Here is a 24,673-nt window from a genome sequence, read left to right as displayed (position 1 = left end):
CCACATGGTGGGGAGAGAGGGGGGCAAATCTCGACCCTCAAGGGGGGTTTCCAACATTATTTGCCTCCCCCTGCCCCAAATCTGTTCCAGAGGGTTCGAAAAGTACTCCAAACAAATTTAAGAGGTGCACGGGGAGAGGGAAAGGAGGAGCTGTTCTGCTGCACAGTCAAAATCTGTGCAAATCTGCAAAATACCATAGATTCCGGCGTATAAGGTGATGTTTTAACCCCGGAAAATCCTCTAAAAAGTCGGGGGTTGTCTTATACGCCAGGTATGGGTTCGCTGGGCGGTGGCAGTGGGCTCCGCGCCGGTAGGAAGCCGCCCGGCGAAGCTGCCCAGCGATGCTAAGCCGGCTTCGCTGGGCGGCTTCCTCCTGGCGCGGAGCGGAGCCCGCTGTCCACTGCTGCTGCCCAGCGAAGCTGCCGCGTATAAGACTGGGTGTATAAGTCGACCCCCCCCCAACTGGCAGCTGCCAATTTGGGGGGTCGTCTTATACGCCAAGGGACGCAGGTGGCACTGTGGGTTAAACCACAGAGCCTAGGACTTGCTGATCAGAAGGTCGGCGGCTCGAATCCCCACGATGGGGTGAGCTCCCATTGCTCGGTCCCTGCTCCTGCCAACCTAGCAGTTTGAAAGCACGTCAAAGTGCAAGTAGATAAATAGGTACCGCTCTGGCGGGAAGGTAAACGGCGTTTCCGTGTGCTGCTCTGGTTCGCCAGAAGCGGCTTAGTCATGGTGGCCACATGACCCGGAAGCTGTACGCCGGATCCCTCGGCCAGTAAAGCGAGATGAGCGCTGCAACCCCAGAGTCGGTCACGACTGGACCTAATGGTCAGGGTCCTTATACGCCCAGTCGCCTAATACGCTGGAATCTATGGCACTGCAGTGGATGTTGCCCTGCAGTCCCACCCCAGCCAGAGTCAAAACCCCAGCTGCCCAAATTTTGCAAGGCACCTGCCCTCCCCCCGTGCCACCCTCCCTTTCTAAACTGATGCAAAGGATTCTGGGGGTCAAGTCCATGCCAGATACTGGCAGCCCTCCTGCCCTTTGCAAATGAATGCAGGAATGCCAAAAACAGACCCGAGTATAAAGAGGCTGGAACATGCAAGAATGAAGCACAAAGATGTCTGGACCTTGCCAAGATGCTGTGGGGGGGGGGAACGAAAGAGCACAGAATGGACAATTTAAAATGGCAGTGACTGTGCCCAATGATCTGTGACCGAAAAGGGGAGAGCAAAAGAAAAAAGGGGATGGAGAGTGTGTACAAATGATAGAAGATACCCCTAAAGGCTGCAAACCAGCTGGGCTCAAGTGGCTCCCGTTCCCAATTCTTCCCTCCTCATCACTCCCAGAAAGTTTAAGTGGCAAATCAAAGTATTTTAAAAATGAAGGCCGCAAAAAAAAAAAAAAAAGAAAGAATAATGCATGTTAAGTTTTGCTTTTGCTTTTTTAAAATGTATTTTCTCCTTCCCGCTTTTGTGTGTTCGGACTCTTCAGGAATGAACATCCAAGGAAATATACAAAACCAAAAGAAAACCCCAAACCCCGTGTCTGTCAAATGCACAAAGATGCCGATTGTTGGTGTGCTTGGAAAAACCATTTTTTGACATTGAAAAGTGTTAACAAAAGTCTAATGGACGGATACATAACATATATATATAGCGCTATATTAACACTGTAAGTCGGTTACAAAGTCATTCTGGTAAAAACATAGGATACTTTCAAAATAGGAAACGAATAGAAGAAACTACACCTAAAAAGTTTTAAGGCAGTCAGCAAACTCCCCCCCCCCCTTAAAAAACAACAACACAAAATCCCACAAAACAGAAGTATACAAACGACATATTCCTACGGCTGTTCACAGTTCAATATCGATAAAATTGGGGGAAAGGAGGAGATAAAACAGAACCCTTCATATATGTTTCAAGGCTACACTGCCAGACTCCAGCTACACAGATGTAAGGACTACTTTACCGTAAATGCAACCGTGGTTTTTCACCCCCTTTCGGTGCAAAGATATGGCAAGGTTACAGGTTGGCGTCCACGAATGGCAAGTCAGAAAGATACAAACCTCTTAAGGTATAATAAATGTTCACAACACGCGTCTCAGTTTGTCACATAGCAAAGCAAGACATTTGTAAGCATCATCCCTAGTAAAACAAATAGGGCAGCTCTTGAAGCCGGGAGCCCCATGTTCATGCTGCATAGAAAACCCATGATTTGGTGCGAATGGGATTAAATGGCTTTAATCTGCAAACTCTGGCTGTGTTTGTGAGTGTTGGCTGCCTATTAAACGGGGCTCACTTGAAAACAAAAATCGTGTATGCATCTACCTGGTAACAATGCAAGCAGTCTAGGCAGCGGAAAGAGCATGTTGGAGTTTTGACGGTGCAGTACGCAGATAGTGAAGAGTCTATGTTAAGGTTAATGTGTAAACCAGTGTGGTTGCAGCTGTCCCAAATAACAATGCACTATCATCATTAACATTGGCATTCTTGCTTGACACTGACTTCTGGTATAGCTTGCCCCAAGTGTTTATTTGCTCATTTTGATATCACAGAAGTAGCTGCATCTCACCCATCTTGGGTGTTCATGGGATCCCATTCATATGTTAATGTCTAGGAGCTCATAGCTCTTGTTACTGGCTTACCAGTTGCCACTAACATCACATTCAACGTCAACACTAAACGCACAATATATATTTTTTAGAACTTTGGTGCTCCGTCCAGACTTTGTTCTTTGTTCCCTCAAGTTTGGAGTCTAGCCTTTCCCCGTTTGTTATTATTTTTAGGAGCCCTACTTTCCCTCAATTGGACCCTCCATAGTTCCAATTGGGAAGACGGGAGACAGAGTGCGTAATGGAAGTGACCTGGACACACATTCCCTGACCAAGAAGCAAATGCCTCCGAATGCAGCTGGTGTGTGAAAGGGGATGTGATTTTGAGGGGTTGCCCTCATAGAATAGCTCCCTGTTTGGTGATTAGCGTTTGACATTTTAGCACCCGGGGGTGTGGGTGGGTGGGTATGGCTGAGATGGCACGTTGATGCCCTTTTAGACAGGGATTTTGGAGGAAGGCTGCAAGGTGGCAGAGCTTCAAGCAACCAAGGCCATCATTTGCTTAGACTCATTCTTAATATGGGAATCACTGGGCAGTTTCAGATAGCAATTCATCTACCATGTGTGGCAAACACCTATAATCTCACTGTCAAATAGGAAATCAGTTGTCTGTTGTGACTAGGCCCGTCTTACCCATAGAGGCTAGTGGTGCGGGGCGCCAAGTTCTGGAGGGCGGCAGGTGAGAGTCCGGGGAACACCAAATGAGCGCGCTGAGTGAGCGAGGGTGCATGCATCGGCTCGGTTTTTTCCCTTTTAGCCTGTAGGTGCTGAATTCCGCAAGGCGCCTGCAGGCTAAAAGGGGAAAAACCGAGCCGACGCCCGGTGGGAGTGGCGCATGCGCCCTTGCTCAGCGTGCTGCCTGCCATGGCCACCGTGGCACGAAGCAGATAGGTGAGCCAGGAGGCGCTGCGTCCAGCCTCCGCCTCTTAACTGCCGGAGGAACAGCCCTCCAGCCGCTGCCCCCTCCTCCAGCCCTAAAAAAAGGGGTTGACAACTCTGGGAAAGGGAGTGGTGCTGGAGGGATCTTTGCACCACGGCGCCGGATATGCTTAAGACGGCCCTGGTTGTGACAGGCAATAGCAAAGCTCTAGCCTTATTGAATCTCAACTAACTCCATCAACCCTGTGTGTGTTGGTGGTGGTGGGTAAAACCAATCAACTGTCTAGGAATCAGCCATTGTATGGTGCTTAGGATATGAAATTACACATGGGAAAGAAGCAAGCAAGTTCAAGTTGCAATGGGTGGGGCGCATTGTTGCTATGCTATTCCAGAGCCACTCTTTCTCCCATTCGCATTTCCCCACTGGCTGCAACAGAAGTGGGCAGGCCAGGGCTGAGCGATTTCCAAAACAAAACTCTGTATTAATATCCATCACACCTTCCAGGGATGCAGACCAAGACTGGTCTTAGTATGAAGCAACGTGAAGCCATTGCACCAAACATTTTTGTAAGAAACAAAAACCCCTCACCCCCCAACACCAACCCTCCCAGGGCACAGCAAAGGGGTATGGTTTTTATTCAAGTGCAAATATATATACAGCTGCAGCTGTTATAGCCTTTGGCACTTGGAAAAAGACACTGTGGACATTTCTTGTGTTCAGTGAAAAAACAAAACAAAAAAACAACCAAATTAGATAAAAGTTAGGGTCTTGTTTTCCTGTTCCTTTTTATAGCAAGCACTTCTTCAAAAATAAAAATAAGCGAATGGTAAACTTCTCGATCACTTGACCTTCCTGACTAAACACTACCGGAGCTGGCCAAATACAAGAGTGAGGATTTACTCAAGGGCTGGTCATCATTTCTCTACTTATTGGTTTGAGTGGCAGAATACTAATCTGGCTCCACGAAGTTATTGGGGGGGAGGGGAGAGAGAAACTCGGCTGTCTCATGGCAGGTATTCATAGAATCACAGAATTGTAGAGTCGGAAGGGACCCTAAGGATCATCTATTCCAACCCCCTGCAATGCAGGAATGGGCAGCTGTCCCATACATTAAAACACGTATAAAATAGAAAATAAACACATAAGCATGCATATTAAAAATGGAGCTTGTGTCTCTAAGCTGTGTTTTTTCTAGGACTACCAGTAAAACCTGGGTATTTAGGGCGGTTAAGCTGGGAGATCACACAAAACGGTGAAGTGGGCTTTTTTCCTAGCACAAAAAATAAAAATGGGAGCACCATGAAAGCGCTGTTGCTGGAATTGCGGGAGGCTCCTGTCAGTGAAGGGCCAGGCAATAAAATAAAATAAGTACAAATTGCATAGCCCTACCTCCCAATCGTGGGGGAGGAGTAACTCCTTCCTGGATAACCACCACTGCTGAAAGTGAACTAAACGTTCACCACTTGGATATTAAGCATTTTTACTTGGCAGTATGTTCCAACGCTCTCTCAACGAAACTTTCTGGATATCAGATCAACAGAACAATCCTAAACGTCTTTACTTAGATGACCGCCCTGAATTCAATATGTACAGTACAGCACCTTTACTTGGAAGTAACTTCAACTGAACTGAATATAATTTCTGGTTCAACATGCACAGGTTCCAGCAGCAAAGCCCTTTGAACATTATTTGTGACCAAACTGCGCCACTGATCAAAAGGAAAGCCAAGTTCTACCAACTGTTGCTGGGCTGGAGTCGCTGTGTTTGGCCACTTGCTGGTTTGCCCCTTCCGACTGTGCTACCGAGTTGCAATTTAGCCGAAGTAATATTGGAACATCTCTGCACCCCTGCAGATCACGGGCACACCCGTTTGCAAAAAAAAAAACAAAAACCCAGCCCTTTTGGGTAGTTCCTGAAAGGTGGGCAGAATGGTCTTGTGCAGCTATACTTACATGCAAAGGAGAAAGCACATCCAAAAAGCTTTTGAGGAGAGACATTATTCCGTGCAGAGCCAAGGACTGCTGTGAAGAAAGGCATAGATACAGAAAGGAGAAGCAAGTGCAATATTTAGCAAGCTAAACATGGTCCGGGGAGTGGCTAAGGTAGGGCAAGACCCTGGCTCTCTGGCAGTTAATTAGCTCCCAGGGAACTCGTGGCCCTCCAAATGTTGTACTGCCATCTTCTTTAAGCACCGGCCATAATGGTTGGGACCAGCAATATCCAAAAGGCCACAGGTGCTTCACCTTTCTGAGCTAAGGCGACCCATGCAGGTAAGCCAGCTCCCATGCGTCTCTCGTTGGATCAGGAGCAGACAAATCTGGTGTGTCTCCAAATATACGCTGGGATCTGCATCTGAGTGTGGCTGCTGCTTATCTGTACTGAACGGATTATTATGATATTATTAACTGAATTTATATGCCGCCCTATACCCGGAGGTGCTTTTGACTGCACACGCATTAAAATTCTGGTGCACCTAGTCGTGAGCAACCAACTGACAAGAGGTGGACTGCAGTCCACTCTAAGGTGCCATAAAGACGCCATGTTTTGAAACATTTAAAAGGTGGGTTTCGAAAAGGGCGTTGAAGAGTCAGATTGGAGCATACATCAACAAATAACTTTATGTTATGGGGGTTTCTGAAGGGGAGGGAGATCAGAGCAATCGGAAAGAAATCCCCCTCCACCAAGAATGAATTTCATTCTCTGGATTAGTGGGCTAGGAAGGAAGGAAAGAAACCTGCGGAGTTTAAAAAAGAAAGGCGGACAAAAGCCAGAATACATTTGGCAAAGGGGTTTGCAACGGGAGATCAGTAGAGGCAGCTAGACCTAGGCTGCAAATAGCAGAATCTCCAGGATCTGGGTGCCTGCACTTATATAGTCCGGCCCCCCACAAGGTCTGAGGGACAGTGGACCGGCCCCCTGCTGAAAAAGTTTGCTGACCTCTGAGCTATACTGACTGCTGGAAATTGACAAGACAAAATGCTTGCTTTAGCAAGGATGGATCTATCGGTCTTCTAACCTGGCACATTAGCCACTTGCCTACTCACCTGTGGTGACTAAGTCCTGCTTCCAGGTGATCAGATAAGGAGGCTTTTGAAAACTGAAAGGGGCCTGCGGGGGGAGGGAACAGGAGGTGGCCTAGGTGCCACAAGGGCTGGCACTCACATGCATGGGCAGGCTGGCTTATCTGCAAGTCTGTCAAGAGCCTGGTAAGTCATGTGCCTGTATGGCCTCCTCACCAAGCTGGGCAGAGAATTTTATTACCCTCCTGTTCTGATTTCTGGGAAGAAACTTCTGGTCAAGTTCTCTTTACTGCTTGGTAGGTTGCTATAGATGGGAAAAAACCACCTTATTTCTCAGAGGGATTCTCTTAAACTAAGCAGGCGGAACAAATAAAATACTTTAAACAAACTGAGCAGGCACAAAAGCCGATTAGGAATCAGGACACACACAGACATGGCTGGTGCAAACACGGCACACAAGCATTCAAGCTTCGGGAAACTTGAACATATAGTTGCACAACGAAGCTGCTGCATTGCATGGTTAGGAAACTGGCTCCTTCTGTTCAAGGCCAAGAGAGAAGCAGTTGTTTGGATCACTACTTTTCATCCAGCTTGCTTAGCTGGCGAGCCCTTCTTTCGGCCGCCAAGCTTGCACTGAAGCAGCTTTAGCCACCCTGGAGCCCTACAGGTGCTTTGGACTGCAAGTTCTGAAGCATTTGGAGGGCACTAGGTTGGCAAATGCTGCATTATGGTATAGCGCAAAACTGGTCCTATCTTTTGCTGATCTGCCTCCCTTTGGGCAGGTTTTCAGCCATCCTGCTAAGGGTGTTCACACATCATATTCCACAAAGGTACAACCTGTGCATGCAGACAGCCGAGATGGAGACTTGAACAGTTGATGTAATGTTTCAATAAGCGCAGTCCGTTTGCACAACCTCTGGGCTCCACAAATCGGCACGTTTACACTCCGCCACACGAAGACTTCTTCATCTGCAGAGGCAGCTTGAACCTGTGTTTAGTGTGATGTGTGAACCAGCCTTCTGGCTTTTGCTAAGAACTATGTCCTTAGCAAACAGATTAGCCTTTTTTGCTGCTTAAGAGCAAGGGAAGAGGAAAAAGGAAAAAAAGACACCGTGGCGGTTTGGCAGAGAAGCAAGCAAAGTTGGAAAGCAAAGGGAAGGTGGTGGCTTTGGTGACGAGCGTAATTTCAAAGAGTGCTTTTTTAAAAAAGGTAAGAAACAGGAGACTACCTAGCTGGAAGCAGAGGGGCAATTGGCTGCACGTCAGCAGTAGAGAAAATGTTGAGGGAAGCGGAAGGTAAACAGGACTCGCCATCTCTTGGAAAGTGTCAGAAAGGAAAATGTTCTGTCCAGCACAGAAAAATACAAACAGTTAAATACTTCAGAGTCAGCTTCACAACAGTTAAAGTGAGAGCGAGGGAAAGCAAAGGGGGAAGAGGAGGTTGGGTACGGGGTGAGATTTCATTCCAATATTTGCCTTGGCTGGAACATACAATTTCAAAGTGGAAACAGTAAAAGTAATCTGGACAGGAGAGGCTTGTCTTCCCTCACAGCTCGACATTGACACTGTGAGTTCGAGCAAGTTTAGAAATTTGTTGGGCTGCCACATGGCTTCACGTTCTGCTCAAGAAACCTGGCAAATGCTGGTTTTAAACAAGGGTGCCGAGATCAAAAGCTATGTCTTCCACAGTTCCCTGGGAAGTTGTGGTGATTAGACCAGCTTCATAAAGATAATGAGATAGAAATTGTTCTGAAAGTCAGTGGAATTCAAAGGCTTTCCTTCTATCCCTGCTTGGCTCAACTTCGGATGGACAAGTACATTGGCTGCAGGCAAGGTGTTACTGAAACCTATTTTTAAAAATACATGCGGCCTATTCCCTCTGCAGAAAGTCAGGGTGCTGTAGCCATTTCTGCCTCCTGTGGGCCCAGCCTTTGACAAACAGGTCTTCCACCTCCTCCAATGTCTGGCTACAACTCCCATCAGCCCCCATCATGTTCTGGCTGGGCTCTTATGGGAGAAGTAGTCAAAAACATCAGGAGGTTGGTTAAGGCTGCTCTACGCTCTGTACATTCCAAAACCCTCACATTCCCACAATACTCTTACGCTCTACCTACTTGCCAGTTTTTGTTCTGTAAATCCTGCTAGCCATTAACTCATGCACACAATCAACACCCATTCCTGGCACTCTGATGAGCATGCCTGTGCTCCCAAACACCTATTTTTCAACACCACAACTTAAAACTTTGGGTGCACGCTCAGAAACGAAGCAAAGGGGATTTGGGTGCACATCTAAACTTGTGCGAATAAGCCCTTGAGCAGGTGCCTATGACTGTACTCTGGCAATGCCTTTCTTGCTCAGCCTATCTTGTCCTTGCAGCAGCAATTCTGAAGTCCTGGCCCAAGCAGAGCTTTGACAACAACCAGCAGCTAACCATGGTTTAACAAATGGCGTGAAGCCCGAGGGATGGTTCTTACGTTGTAGGATAAACATGGTTGTCTCTCTCTCCTATGGCTGCATCCAGTGCTTTTTTCCTGGGGGTAACGCATAGCCCTAAACATTTTGTGAATCTTTGTACTTTTTGTCCATTTACTGTATTTATTTCTCCCAATTTGAACTATAAAATTGCGATTTTCTTGGGTCAAAATGAGAGTACCCCTCAACATATTTTTTAAAGAAAAAAAGCACCGGCTGCATCCATACCACACTTCAACAATGTTAAAAACAGGAGAGATCACATGGGCGCACTGTGATGGTAAGACCTGCAGGCTATTTGGAACTGCTATTCACTTCTAAGAACTGAGAAATGAAAGATGAATCTTTTACATTGAGCTCATATACTTACACAAATTTAGGAAGATATTCCTATTCATTTAAAATCAGATGACAAGAACAACACCCATCACCCATAAGACTGAGCCCTAAGGGAGTAGGTTTAATTTCTTCATTTCAGAATAAAACAGACCACTAATTCTTTCAGTAAATCCTTGATGCTGTAAAGATTATTAACATTCCAGGGATGTTTCCCCTGTGCTATCTAACGCCCTTGTGGCTCCTCTGCGTCCAGGCATTTGTAGTAGGTTATCCTCCATCAATTAACAATAATAATAATGTGGAGCTCTGGTGCTGCGTTTGTTAGTTATCTCATGTTTGCAGCGAGGTTTGGTTAAAAGCAAGATCAAAACTTACTGGGGAAGCCTGTTAAAAAGGACACGCCAAAAGTGAAAAGCATCCAAGAGGTTACAAAAGGCATCATGCGTGTGCGAAGTCATGCAATGTCAGTAAGAGACATGTCACAAATCCTGGGCCTGGGGCTTCTTCTGCAAACTTGCAAGCTATTTCCAGAAGAAGTCTTAGAGTGGATGAAAGAGCCTTAGGACCCATCTGCACTCAACATTTAAAGCAGTATCATACCACTTTAAACAGCCATGGCTCCCCACCCCCTAAGTAATTCTGGGAATGGTAGTTTAAAATTGCTCAGAGTTGTTAGGAGGTCGCGATTCCCCTCACAGACCTACAATTCCTAGAGTGGTTTAATAATCAATTGTTCTTCCCAGGGAACTCTGGGAATTGTAGTTCTGTGAAAGGAACAGGGGCCTCTCCTAACAGCCTCGCCACACTTAAACTCCACTTCCCAGGATTCTTTGGGAGGAAGCCATGATTGTTCAAAGTGTAATGTTTTAAATGCATAAGGCAAGCGGGGCCTTACTCTATATCAGCAGTTTGCTTCAGAGGTAGTCCCACAGGACTCCTCAGGCTACTGCTCTAAGACAGTGTTTCAGCTGTTTTTGAACTACAACTCCCATCATCGTGTTCAGTGCTGGACTGGCTTTGCTAGTTGCAGAAATGGGTTGTAATTGGGGGGTTGGGGAGGGTTTGTGTGAAAAGCTAACCACAGTGAGCCAGTTCAGTATAAATGGAATGTGCTATACATAGCCAAAATTCCTGAGCATGGCTTATAATCCTCCTTCGCTCCGACAAGTGATGCAGTTTTTCAAAATATCATGGCCCTGGTGCAGATGACCACAGAGCAATTTGCATGTGTAGTGGGACTTTAATTCTTTCTTCTTTTTTAAACCCTAAACAATATCCCCTTTGTATTAAATCTTCTTCTGAAGGAAAATCAAGGCACCGCCCTGAGACCCACAAAAGTCCCATTGATTTCAATGGGTGGAAAATGTAAACATGTACTTAAACCTTCCATAAAAGAAACCCATGGACTTTAAAGGGTTTTATGGTGGCTGGATGATGTTCTCGCAAAGAGGTGCATTGGTGCAGGAGGTGGGAGGGTAGGAGTTTGCCATTCAAAATGGGGAAAAAAGAAGCATCAGCCCGTTGTACGAAAGCAACCCAAGTTTCAGACACCTCAAGAGGATCTCAAGAGGACCACGGCCAAAAGGTGGACCCAAGTGCAATGAACAAGACCCAAGTTTAAAATTGTTACAATCTAGTTCCAGCTCCCGTTCCAATCAATTTTACAGTTTCTGTTCTTCAGAGGAAGAAGGAATATCCCCAATAAAGCCCAAGGCCAGGTAGCCCTTTGCTCCAACACCCACCCACCACAGTATTATTAATATAGTAAGGATTTGTGTTTAAAAGGGAAGAGAGAAAAAACAAAAACAAAGATGGCTGAAACTCATTACTGCAAAAGCAGGTGATTGCAGGAACATCCTTTGACTTGGCAGGCTTTATGTGAAGCTTGAACTGCAAATCAAAAAACAAACACGAGAACAGAAATGTTAGAAATAATAGCAACTCAAAAAGGGGGGGAAATTAAATTGGGGGGCAAAAAACAGTGGGAAATGACAAGGAAGCTGGCGACAGCTTCTTGCTTCATGGCAGAGGGTTCTGCAAAAGGGATTATTATGGAATGGGAAGGAATGAAAACCAACCAACCCTTAACCTTTAAAATCCATGCTAAGTTCTTTTTGTGTGGAAGCCTAGTAGCAAAGACATAAAACACAGACCCAAAAGCCACACAGCATTTTTAAATTTAGGGCCATGTGTGGCAAAAACAGGATGGTCTGGTCGGTTAATTTATCCATTTCCCCAGTTAATGTTCCGGTTCCAGCGACAGACACAAGCAGCTGCCTCTCATAAAGTTATAGTGTTGGAAGGGACCCTGAGAGTCATCTATTCCAACCCCCTGCAATGCAGGATTCTCAACACATGGTCTCCCATCCAACTTGGAACCATACCGGACCCTGCTTATCTTTGCAAGTGTGCCAGCAGTTTTATTGCTGCACCACCAGGTGGCTTCACTGGTCCAGCTACCTGTCTGTTCCAGCCTTCCCAAAGCTGGTACTCTCCATATGTTTTGGATGTCCGTTCCTGAGCACTGGCCATGCCAGCTGTAGCTGATGGGAGCTTGGAGCCCAACAACATATGGGCAGTTCCAGCCTGCAGAAGGTTAGTGTCCTTTGAGTAGTTTGGAAAAGGGGCATAGCTCAGCCACAGGATGTGTGCAAGAGGTTCCCAGGCTCAATCCTCTGTGTCTCCAGGTTGGGTGGGGAAAGACTCCTGCCTGAAACCCTGGAAAGCTACTGTCAATCAATGTAGACAGGACCGAGTTAAATGGACCTATAATCCATACAAGGCAGTTTTCTGCGTACCTCCAAGTGCTCAGGCAGAGGCCTTTCCCCAGCTTTGCTACTGGAGAGGCTTTCAACTGGGCATGCCAGTACTTGAATATGGGGCCCTTCTTCGTGCAAGCACACACATTCCCTCCAATGCCCTCCTTAGATGTGCATGGGATGCGCCATTGATTCAGTGCCTCGTGTGCAAAGAAACACATGTGCAGGTGGGCTCCCTCCACTGGAATGAATGCAAAGGTTTCTGCAAGCAGTGGGAGCCTGTGCATGCCTTGGGACAGATTGGAACACAGCAATTTAATTGCAGATTTAGAAAGCATATACCAGTTAATTGGCAAATCACTATCCTTGAGTAGCATACTGTACTTTGCACTAAAAAAAAACCCCAACAACCCTTAATTGAGCAAAGGAACAGACACCCACCACAAAACACTGGGCAAAATAAGTGCCTTGGAAAAGATCTTTAGTAATCTTGATGAAGCAAACAAAGCTGTACATCTCCCAGAATTAACAAGCTAGCATGTTTGAAAATTGCATGCATGCTGCAAGAGTGCATGTTACATGCAGGAGTCAGGGGGGTACAGAAATTCCTGGACTGCACCATTCTTGTTTGAATGCTGGGGGGGATGGAGGGACTCCCACTAGCAAATTCTCTCCCCATCAAAAAAGCAGTGCAAGACAAGAGCCGAAGTCAGCACACAATGGCGCTGATAGGAGTTATGGAATCAGATTGAGGAAGGCTGGCAATGGCTGTTTTAGGATGAGGGTCCCCCCCCCCCACTCCTGCTTCCTGAAATCATTTAACTGGAGAAGCTGATCTGGAAGTTCTGCTCCAGATTAGCACATTGTCTCCCGGAAGTGTTACAAAAATGCTAGATACTATATATTTTTCCTTGCCACAAACATACGGTGTAAAAACCTCAGCTGCACAGTTCTTGCTCTGGATTAAAAAGGAGCATTCCAATGTGCTGGGTTTCAGAGGGAAGTCATGCTGGCAGCAGCGAGCAGGTTGATCTGCCACCAGTCAATGGACTTCAACAGCACCGCAGTCGTGCCACTATGGGTTCTGTTACCAAGAAAAGTCCAAACCCTTTCCTAGGCAAAGTGGAGCCCTGAATTCAAGGGCAAGAGAAAACTTAAAAACCTTTAAAAAGCAGAAATCCAGGCTAGGTTGCAACATCTGTGTGTGTGTGTGATAAATATATATGCATATATATTGTAATAACGGTGACATACTCTCACTTTTCCATTTAAAGCATTCAACAGCAAGTGCAAGCACTAAACTGCACATCTGAGCACACAACAGCTTCTAAAAGTGGAAAAGCGCTACCTGCATAGAAAGTGATTCTCTGCAGAAGAAAATCCTAGAATCCTAGAACTGTAGAGCTTGAAGGGACATCTAGGGGGTCATTCTAGACCAACTCTCTGCAGAGCATGCAGCCCATTGTGAATTGTTAAATGTGGCCATCAGAAACAGGCTGCATTTGCATGCAGTGCCAAGTCACAAAGTATAGTTTCTTAAAGCATAGTGTTCATGCAGTTCAAGCCCTTAGGCCACATGCCTCCCTTCTGCATGCAGGTACACAGTGAAAGTTTTATGACTGATGGATTGAGTTTACTTATATGCTGCTTTCCCACAATAAGCTGTGCCCAGTGTGCCTTACAGTAAACATTCAAGAAGACATCAGAATACAAATATACCCAATACGGAGCATGTCAAGTAAAGCTAAGTGACGCCTGAGGTCATGGTTTGTTCCACCCAGGCAAATCACAATAGCTTAGGTAAAAAACAGGTAACTGTGGTTTGGGCAAAACAAAGGTTTGGATGCAAAGCTAACCAGCTCATCGTTTGTTTACCTGCTTGCAGAAGGAAGGAGAAAAGTAGGAGCACTTGGGCTGCATAATAAACCACCCTCTGTAGCTTAGCACATATGCTTGCATCTTGACAAACCACAGTTTGCCAGAGGGCCCCACCTTGAAAGAAGCTACAGTTAGCCTTCTCTCGCCAGATACAGCCTCCAAGAATATGACCCCATCGGCCTTGAGGGGGGAAAGTGGAAACTCCCCCCAAGTCCAATTGCTGGCGACTGCATGGAGTTAATGCGCATGTCTGTGTGTGGTCGCGGCGCATGAGAGTGTGTGTGGCTTCCAAGTGTGCATTGTGCTCACACGGTGTGGCCCCTGGCTTAGCATTCTGTGTCAATGTGCAGGGGTTTATATCTGCGCTGAAACCTTGCCAGCTGTAACTGGGGGGGCCTCTCAAACCACCAAGGGCACCCGACCCTATAACGGCAGACAGCACGCAGCATCTGGGTTGGCCGGGTGCGGCCTAACTATCAGGAGGCTGGATCGTGTCCTGCCCACTGCATTTCAGGCTCCAGCACCACAACTCCGCTTCTGGCAAATGACAGTGAGAACCGGGGTTGGGAAATACCTATCACAGGTCATGATTTTGATATGCAGCCCTGTGCATGTGCTACATGTGTGTGTTGCTGCATGTATGAATAGCGCACATGCGCAGGAAAGCTGAGCCAAACCACAGCTTCCTAGCACATGTAGTGAAACAAACATTATAACCGTGAACAGCCAGTCTAAGCCAAACAGAATCTGGCCCCAGCAGCCCTTAATAGTATTATCTGCAAACCCAGCAACTGCTCCTCTGGCTTGACAACTGCAGTGACAGTCTGACGCCACGTGGGGGAACTCCAGACACGTAAAAAGAAATAACAACCAAATGGATCCTCTGCAAAAATAACCTTGAGAATTCCATCTTTCCTCCCCTCTTCTCTCTCTCTCTCTCTCTCTCTCTCTCTCTCTCCAAAAGTTAATACTTTAGGCCCTTATCTTTGCAGCAAAAAAAGGTGAAATGAAACAAAACCTGGAATGTGTCCATAGAGCCTGATAAAAAAATATTAAGTTCCTGTAGCCCCCATTCAGCAGGCTCAGCCTTATCTCCTGGAAAGCTTTTTGGGATGCTTCTCAAAAAAGGGTTGGTTTCTGCAGGGATGCCAGAGTTGCCGTTTTCAGGCTTCGCCCTTCCGTTAGCTCTAAACATTACACCTCTGAGAAAATGGCACGTCCAGGCCTTGCCCTTCCTCCCCATCCCTCCTAAATTTTCCTTAATGTAACATCTGCACTTTCCCTAACTTATCGCTCTTTATAGTGAGTGAGGGGCAAGGGGTCTGTTTGGGATTGCAAGTTTGAAACCCAAGTCAAGATGTTACGGTTTACTTCATTTCTCTCTCTTTTTTACAGAATTCACTGCCGCATCCCAGACGCTCAAACAAGGAAGTAAAAATGTCAACCTAATTTATAGTCGAAGGCTTTAGTTTTGATAAACAGAAAGGTGCTGCCTCATAAAATATTATCATAGAAGAGATTGTGCTTATATAGACAGCAATGGTCTATGCAGCATCTACAGCTTTCTCTGAGCTAGGGATCAGTACCAGAAACTTCCTATTGCCAGGTTCAGCCCTGGAAGATGTGATATTATAGTAACGTTAGGGAAATCCCTCTCGTATAGAGTGCTTTTCCTTCACCACTGAAGAACCGCAGCCAGCCACACATTATCTGGTGTTGGAGAAGGGTGGAGAAAAATTATCTCCAAGTGAAGCTCATTTCCACCTCCTCCCATTTTAGAAACTGAGCTTGGGAAACTGAACATGGGACTAAATGAACCAGGCATGGATGAGGAACCTGAGGCCCTGACCAGCATGGGCAGAGCTCAGGACAATGGGAGCTGTGAGCCAGCCATATATAGAGGTCTACAAGCTTCCCAGTCCTGGTCTAAACTCGTCCTGAAGTTTGTCTGCAATCAATAGAATACTCCTTCACAGCTCCCCAATCTGGGTTCTGCACAGCAGAATGTCTGACTGAATTGCACCCAAGCTCCTTAACTGCTCTACAATAAAGGTGCATTGTGAACGAGGCCAAAGGGGCACAAGTTGAGGTGAGATAGCCAGCCCATGCCGAAAATGTACAATTTTCCAAAGACGGAACGCCCTCCTGTAATTTGCAAATTCGACTGAGTCCAGAGACAGACCTCCTCGACTGGGTCAAGCAATCACCATTACAGATGCTTATAAGATATACAAAAAATAGTTTCTTCCATGTAAAGACAGCTTCAAAAATAATTACTCTTTCAAAGAATCCTTCATTTAAAAAAATATAACCTACATATTGATTCCCCACCCCCACAAGGGAAGCACAGTCAGAAGCCAGAACAGTCAGAACGGACCTAGCTCTGCTCATTTTTACAAACTGCAGAATAGGACTTCGGTTATAGCAGAGAGGTAGCCGTGTTAGTCTGCCATAGCAAAAGCAACTAAGAGTCTTGTAGCACCTTAAAGACCAGCACTCAATTTGTGGCGTGAGCTGTCATGAACATGAGCCCAATTCATCAGATGCAGGAAGTGGCAGGGATATACACTGCACAAAAATTTAATGGATCTACCGAAGTCCTTTGCAGCCCATGACATTTGGCAACACCGTGTATGGAAATTAGTTTCGCCCCTGCGTTACATGATACTTATGTCATGTGACTGTTGTTGATTGTCTAGCCAAAATTGCATCAATCCACACACAAAAGAAGCGGGAGGAGATCATCAGCAAGATTGAGGGACAGACCCCAAATTTTGCACAAGTTAAAAATAAACCTTCCCTAAGGATCCTAAGGGAGGGAAATTTAAAAGCAGTTCAGCGAGGACAGAGTGTGGTCAATGGCCACAAAATGTTGGGTGGAAGGAAGGACGAAGTAACTAGAAGTTTTGAAGAGCTGCAAAGAGCAACAGTGTGTTGCAGATCCTGCTTTTAAGAGGGATCATGTCTTTAAGGTGTCTGTTGTTTTAGCTACTGCAGAAACTAAGCTTAGCCAGTATTTAGGACTAGAAAGAAAGACGGAATGGATACAAAGCTCTTTGGTGGGTCAACTTCTGCTGGCAGAAGTGCAACCAAAAGGAGTTTCCACACCAAAGTTTTTGTGGGTGACCGGCACTCTGAAGCAGAGCGCTGGTCACTCACAAACAGACGTGTGCAGGGAAGGGATCAGGTCCCTGTGCTGACTGCCCTTCTCCCAGATGGGACTTGCAGCATCAGCCTGGAAGACAGAACTGGCCATGGTGGCTCTAAACTTGCAAAGAAGGTAAGGAAAGACCTTTGGGGTTGCACATCCCTGGTTACATTCTTGTGGAGCGAGATTGCTCCTGTAACTCTCTCCAGTGGTTGCAACGCCTTTAAAAAAAAGGTCAACACGAAAAAGGCAAATCTGTATACCTACATTGCAAGTACATTATCCTGAAGCCAGTAAACGGCTCCATCTTTTGCACTTCGCCCTTTTCAGTACCTTGAGACCTTGTAAGTGATCTGCAGGAGCACTCCAGTGTTATAAAAATGCAACCAGGGAAGTTACGGAAGTGGCAAAGGTCACCCAAATCTCCTATGGGTGCCATGCTTGCAGAGCCATATGCACAGGTGCGGAACCGAAAGGAAACCCGCTGCAGCCCTGGCACCCACCAGGATTAGCAGAGAAAGGTCTGGAGAACAACGACAGAGGAGGGGAAAGGGCTTAACGGTCCTGCTGTAGACACCTGTTAAGGTTCATGCCTAGTATGCTTCTCTCTTTCTCAAGAGACACTGCAACAATGCTTCGAAATTCCCCCGGAAAGGTATTTATCAAGAGGAAACATACTGCCTTTGCATGGGCTAGTGCTCCTTCAAGAAGCACTTGGGAGACCCATGAGCATAGCTCCAGAGCCCCATCCATGCATGGCACTCCCATTGCTGGTGCAGTTAAGTACCATTACATGCCTGCAAAACTTTACTTCATTTCTACAGCCAAGCAGTGGCTAAAGGTCTGACTGCAAATATGCGGGTCTGACTTGCTCCAACGATGCCAGACTGCTGGTTTTATTTCATTTTTTACTTTTACAGTAAGAAGCATTGTACTGCAATCATAGCATACCCAGCACTGTTAATTTGTTTGGCTAGCAGAGGGGCAGAACTGGCACCAGATATAGAAGTTTATACTGTAACTAGAGTTACTTGCACGCTCTAACAGCGCTTTTGCAAATAGTCGCTTTTGGCACTAAACGACTCCGAGCTGAATATACCTCTGGCTGGTTAGGAATGCAATATGAGCCGAGTCGTTGCGTACAGTTAAGGGGGTTTGGGGCCACAGGATCACATCCTCCCGGCTGCCTGCAAAACCCAGAGGCGAGGCAAGGGAACCCAGCGACATGATCCTGCGGCCCAGCACAATCACTTAACCACGCAGCTAACACTCAGGAAAACTGTCATCTCTACACTGGCCCATTGTGGCAAGGCTTTTACACAATGAATTAAGCACAGACCTTTTGAAGCATCACTGGGAAAGACAGTGAGAGACGGAGCGCTATGTGTTTTGCTTCGACAACAGAAAATCCAAGACTTATTGCAAAGTCGGTTCAGCTGATCGCTGGGTGGGCTGGCTTTCAGTCTCTGCTCTCCAACTGCTCTCTTGCTTCTTTGAACCAGCTAGTCAAGCTTTTACAAAATATTATTTAGGTACCCTCTGTATAAAAAAATAAAGCCGGTCATATTCCCTCCCCGCTCCTCTTTTAAGGAAAAAGCAAACAAACCTGTATTTTCTTTTATATAAAAAATAATTCAGTCTGGGGTTGTTTTTTGTTTTAAAGTGGGGGCGGGGAGAGAGGGAGGGAAGCCCAGTTTCCAGTCTGATAATGGGAAGAAGCGAATACAGACATGCAACGGAAGACAGCACACTGGAACAGAAGCCCACAGAGCTCGACCGGAGACAATGGCTTACTTTTTCTTGTCCTTGTCTTTCTTGGTTTGCTGAGAGCCAGCCTGCTGCCCTTGTGACTGTAGCAGCTGGGCTGCCGCTTTCTTCTTCTGGAAGTTGCCCAGCTCCTCCTCGAGCTCCTTCTTCTTGTCGTCCACTTTCTTCTTCTCTTCCTGGTGAGTCCGCTTTAGGTGGTCGAACTTCTCGTGAAGCTGCCCAACCAGAAAGAAAGAGGGAGGTTGTGGACACAGAGAGAGGCAGAGAGAGACAGAGAAAAGAAGCGTTAAGTGCAGGAAAAAATTGTAATAGTCCAAACCTGACGCACAGGCTCAAAGGATGGAAGGGGCTTGAAGAAGCAGACTCATGGCCTATGGCCAGAGATCAAAGCATCATAGAATTGTAGACTTGGAAGGGGTCACCAGGGCCATCTAGTCCAACCCTGCAGGAATCTTTCGCCCACATGTGGGTCCCTATGATCAGTGGCGTAGCGTGGGTTGTCAGCACCCGGGGCAAGGCAAGTAATTTGCACCCCCTAACCCGTGGATTTGCGCCCCCTAACCCGTGGATTTGCGCTCCCTAACCCTACCCCCCAGATGTTGCGCCTGGTGCAGCCGGCCCCCCCTGCACCCCCCACGCTACGCCACTGCCTAAGATTAAGGGTCTCCTGCTCTACCAACTGAGCGAGGTCTTAGCACCCTCTTCAAGCAGAGAAGGGAACAGGGTGTGTTCAGCCCCCTTGTTTGGGAAGCAATTTGAAGCCTGTGGATTGATTTGCTCTAACATAAACACCAGGAATTGGGCTGTGGTTGAGTGGTAGCAGTGCCTTCTACCTGATGAACGTTAAACTCCAGACTGGGAACAGCCCTTTTCTATCTCCCTCTCTAGCCCCACAAGTGACCTAGGTGACTCTGGTCAGGGTTGACTATGGGCCCCTCCAGAAATCTTTTTTTTTAAAAAAAACAACAACACTGGAGGGGGTTCTATGTGATCCCACTTTCAATAGGGTTCATGCCTGCAACACTTTCAGGATCGACATACTGCTTTGCTTCCAAGTCAGCACATGCCCCATAGCTTCCTTCAGAAGCTATGGGGCATGCAGTACAGAAGTCCTGTAATTTTTTAATACCACAGATGTCCTGGTTTTTCTTTTTATGTTCTGCGTTTTATTTGGGGCTTTATTTTTTGTCCTGTTTTTGCTGCACTACGCAGCACGAGAATCCAGTAACGTGGTAACTCTTGGGAAGCCCTGCGGAACAACTAATATACACTAAGTTTTAATTTATATATTTTTTAACTGTTGCTATATCTGTATTGTCCCTGTTATACCTACAGTGGTACCCCACAAGACGAATGCCTCGCAAGACGAAAAACTCGCAAGACGAAAGGGTTTTTCGTTTTCTGAGTTGCTTCGCAAGACGGATTTCCCTATGGGCTTGCAATTAATTTCGTCTTGCGAGGCACCACTGTAATTGCAAATTCAAATGTATCCCTATTGTGTTCTATGACTTCCTTGATACTGTATGTGGGCTGGAACTGGTCTGTGACCGAAATAATAAAATGCATTCATTCAACTCATATAGTGGCAGGGTGTCCAGCATAAATCCACCACAAATGCACTATTACTGCGACAATGACTTGTTGCTGAATGCACCCACCCACCCACACAAAAAAACACCAGTCTGGAGGGACCCTATACATGATCCAGCCCCAAATAACACTGGTTTGTGTTTTCTGCTTCACACAAGTGCTCCCATATGGACCCCCTGACGATTCCAAGCTGAATCATTCAGAGATTCAGGGGTGGGATCCTGTATTAAGAGTGAGGGGAGGAGTCCACTTACATCCTTTTCTGCTTCTTTCAACTCGGCTTCTTTTTCCTTTACCCGCATGACGAACATTTGCCGCATTTCCTCCTCCTTTTTCTGGAGCTCACCCAGGAACTCATTCCTCTTGGCTTCATAGGTCTCTTGCAGACTTGTTATGGAAGCACCCCGTTAAAAAAGAGAGAGAGGACGTGGTGGTCGTGGGCAGATAGAAAGAAAGCCAAACCTCATTAGTATCAAGGATGAGTAACATCGAAGGAAGAACAAAATCAGTCAATCAGCAGCTCCTGGTAAATCACGTAAGGTTGTACATGAGCCTGCAAAATACCTTGCAGGGTTATTGAGAGGATTAATAAATGCTGGAAATGTAATGAGACTGAAGGTACATTCTTTCACCTTTGGTGGACGTGCCCAAGGATTAAGACCTTCTGGGAGATGATTTATAATGAAATGAAAAAGGTATTTAAATATACCTTCCTGAAGAAACCAGAGGCCTTTCTCCTGGGCATGGTCGGCCAATTGGTGCCAAAGAAGGACAGAACTTTTTTTATGTATGCCACAACAGCAGCAAGAATACTCATTGCAAAGTATTGGAAGACACAAGATCTACCCACCCGGGAAGAATGGCAGATGAAGCTGATGGACTACATGGAATTGGCGGAAATGACTGGCAGAATCCGAGACCAGGGAGAAGAGTCAGTGGAAGAAGATTGGAAAAAATTCAAAGTATATTTACAGAAATACTGCAAAATTAATGAATGTTAGAAGAATGCTGGAATGAAGTTATATGGTTTTAGCAGAAATGTTATAAAGAATTAAGCAAAAACTGATTGTTAATGGGCCAAAGTGGAAAATTTAAAGTTAGATTGTGTTAAGATAAATTATAGAACAAAAAATTGAGAAAGATGGAAAGGATTTGCTGAAATAGCTAATTGAACTAGAATACAAAAAAGGGAGGTGTGAGGAGGTCGATGAAACAAGTAAATGAAAGGTAAAGATATGGAAATATTGGATGTGTTTTTAAATGTTTTTGTTTTTCTTGTTGTTTTGATGTATTGTCTTTTTTATTTTTATTTTCGATGTATTGTTTATAAAAAATAAACTTTTTATTGTCTTTTTTCCTTTTTTCTGTAACTATTAAACTTCTAATAAATATTATTTTAAAAAATTAATAAAGGTGGTATGAGCATGGGAGGTTGCTTTTACACCAAACCCTCCCATGAGTCCATCTAATGCGTTATTGGCAGAAGCAACACCCCAGGTCATGTGTGAGTGAGTGTGTATGTCTTCCCAGGCCCATTACCAGAGATCTGGGAGACGCAGTTGGTGACTGAACTTGGAACACACCCAGAACCAGGCAGAGGGCCTTCTAGGCAGTGGCGCCCTCCCATCAGATGTCCAATATAACCAACTATATGGTTTTTAGAAGACATCTGAAGGCAGCAATGTACAGTTGTCCCTCTAGTTACAGATTTAATTCGTTTCAGGGTGCCAAAAATCCGTAACTAGAGGCCCCGCTTCTGCACACATGCGTGGCGCGATAGAGTGCTTCTGCGCACGAGCGAGCGGCGAAACCCGGAAGTATACACTTACGGGTTTGCAGCAGCCGTAACCCGAAGAGTCCATAACCTGGAGATTACACAACACGAGGTACCACTGTATAGGGAAGTTTTCAATGCTTAATGTTTTATTGTTTTTTTTATATATTTTGCCAGAAGCTGCCCAGAGCAGATGGGGCAACCCAGTCAGATGGGTGGCATATAAATAATAAGATTATAATGTACCAAAAAAAACAAAAAAAAAAACCCACAAAAAACAAGCCTTGCCATCTTATACACAGTTCAGAGCTATTTGAAGGAAGGACAGGACAAAAATGGGATAAACTGAATAAATGTTCATCCCAACAATATTTACTTTCAACCAGGATTTTTCTGGCGTGGAAACATCAAGTCCTCTTCAGCTGAAAAGTGTTTTTAAAAAGAAGCACAAAACTGGATGAAAACTAAGGAGGCCTGAGTAACTTCTATATTACTACTACTACTACTACAGTCCAAAAATCCTGAGTGAATTTAAAAATATCTTGGCCTAGTGGCTAAAAACCAACATTGATGGTGCCAGGGGAAAGCATTCCACAAACAGTGGGGGCCACTACTGAAAAGTCCACTCCCTTGGATGAAGCACCTGGAGAAGGCACCATTACCTATGCTTCTTCTGTGTGGTGCAAAACACTTCTTCCCTTCTTTTGCTTCACCCTCAGCAGAGCAAAATACGACACTCATGCTGTGCTGGGCACAGACCCTGTCTCACCTTCCCCCTTTCTTAGAACTACACCAGGGCATCACTTGCCAAGGAGCTTGATGAAGTCTGCCTGATAACGGGGAAGCATCTAGTTCCTCTCGCCCCTTACGCGCTGGGTCCTTCGTGAAGTAAACGGTTTGTCACCACTTCTTTATCCAGCTTGGTTTCAAGAGTTCCTGGAATGCTTTCTGCTCCCTGTCAGGAAGCAAGGCTGGCTTGCTGAAGAGTCCAGGCTGGTTTGAAAAGATTAAAAGTGCCTGCACTTCACATCTATTCTCCGACTTGCGCTATGAGACAAGAAGAAAGTACCCTTATCTGTAGTCCTCTGTCTCCTCTCTTTCTCCACTTCCCCTTTGCTATCTGAACTTGAAAATAAATAAATTGCTACTCTTGGCTCTGTCCTACCCCTGCAATTATCTCATTGCAACCGCCAAGCGGAAGCCATTTTGGATCCATTTGGCTGGAGGTTTTCAACTTTTTTGAGCCCACGGCTCCCTTGACCAACTACATTCTTTCTGCAGCATCCCTGTGGGGCTCAGGAGCCCAGTTATGTCACCCCTTGCTTGCCTGCAGAGCTGGCAATCTCTCACCCTTTTAAAAACGCCCTCTCTGGTGGAGGATTCCCTCAGCCTCTTCTCCCCTCTTTTTGGGAGTCTTCTGGGTAGCTGCTGCTGCTGCTGCCACCCTAGTCTCTGATCTGTGCCCCCCCCGGGTCCAAAAGTGAGGTTTGCCCCACAGGGACCTGGGAAGAGGATGCCCCCAGCCTTAGTGGCCCAACAGACTGGCCAAAGATGAACATAAGTCTAGCACTAGCCTGGGACTTGTCTCTCCATTCCAAACAGCAAGGACTGGTGGACTGGCTGGCTGGCTGGCTGGGCTCTCTCACCTGCTTGCTTACTCACTCCGAGGCCACCTCAGCTCCAGGCAACCAGCATCCCCTGGCCAGCCCCAGAGGCATCATTCGCCTGTAGAGCTTATAGCCATGGCTGCTGCAACAAACAGCTGTGCAAGCCTTTGGGAGGCAGAGACCCAAGAGGGCATTAGAGGTGGGAGGGAAGGAAAGAAGGACAGAGGCCAGTGTTGCCCACGGCACCCCTGACCATCATTCAAGGCACCCTGGTTACAAAACCACAGCATTTGGCTATTGCTGCCATTAACAAGACAGCATCTACAGGTCTTGCCAACATTTTTAGGCCTGTGGGCACATTTGGATTTTTGAGGGAGTGGTGTAGGTGATAACTTCTCTGGTCTTGTCTCGCTCCTCCTCCTCCCAGACCAGATCATCCCCCTGCCCTATAAAAGAATGAAAGAAATAAAGTGTGCTTCGCTTCTCCAAGGGATCTGGGCAAGAGTCAGAACTAACCTGAGCCATGAAATGCAAATACAGTCATACCTCGGGTTACAGCCGCTTCAGGTTGTGTTTTTTCGGGCTACAGACCACTGAAACCAGGAAGTACCGGAACAGGTTACTTCTGGGTTTCATAGAATCCTAGAGTTGGAAGAGACCACAGGGGCCATCGAGTCCAACCCCCTGCCAAGCAGGAAACACCATCAGAGCACTCCTGACATATGGTTGTCAAGCCTCTGCTTAAAGACCTCCAAAGAAGGAGACTCCACCACACTCCTTGGCAGCATATTCCACTGTCAAACAGCTCTTACTGTCAGGAA

At 46.2% G+C, this 24,673-nt stretch overlaps 1 protein-coding gene across 10 annotated transcripts in view; it reads right to left on the bottom strand.

Annotated features, from left to right (window-relative positions):
• The window catches only part of SEPTIN11 (septin 11), a 110,068-nt gene that overhangs the window by 5,770 nt on the left and 79,625 nt on the right, over positions 1–24,673 (bottom strand). For 4 of the 10 annotated variants that reach the window (XR_014501832.1, XR_014501834.1, XM_083398510.1 and 1 more), the window contains exons 8-9: positions 20,726–20,858; positions 18,909–19,096 (exon numbers count right to left, since the gene is read on the bottom strand). Coding sequence is in view for 7 of the 10 variants with exons in the window: in XM_083398510.1 (XP_083254636.1) it covers positions 18,909–19,096; positions 20,726–20,858 (321 nt within the window). In the remaining 3 variants the exon portion in view is untranslated. Of the gene's footprint in view, positions 1–1,433; positions 5,519–9,881; positions 11,220–18,908; positions 19,097–20,725; positions 20,859–24,673 lie in introns of those variants that run through there. The other 6 variants (XR_014501833.1, XM_083398504.1, XM_083398509.1 and 3 more) reach the window with 3 other exon arrangements.

This window comes from Podarcis tiliguerta (assembly GCF_965153285.1).
Source record: "Podarcis tiliguerta genome assembly, chromosome: 9".
NCBI lineage: Eukaryota > Metazoa > Chordata > Lepidosauria > Squamata > Lacertidae > Podarcis > Podarcis tiliguerta.
This window is presented reverse-complemented; position numbering and strand designations above follow the sequence as displayed.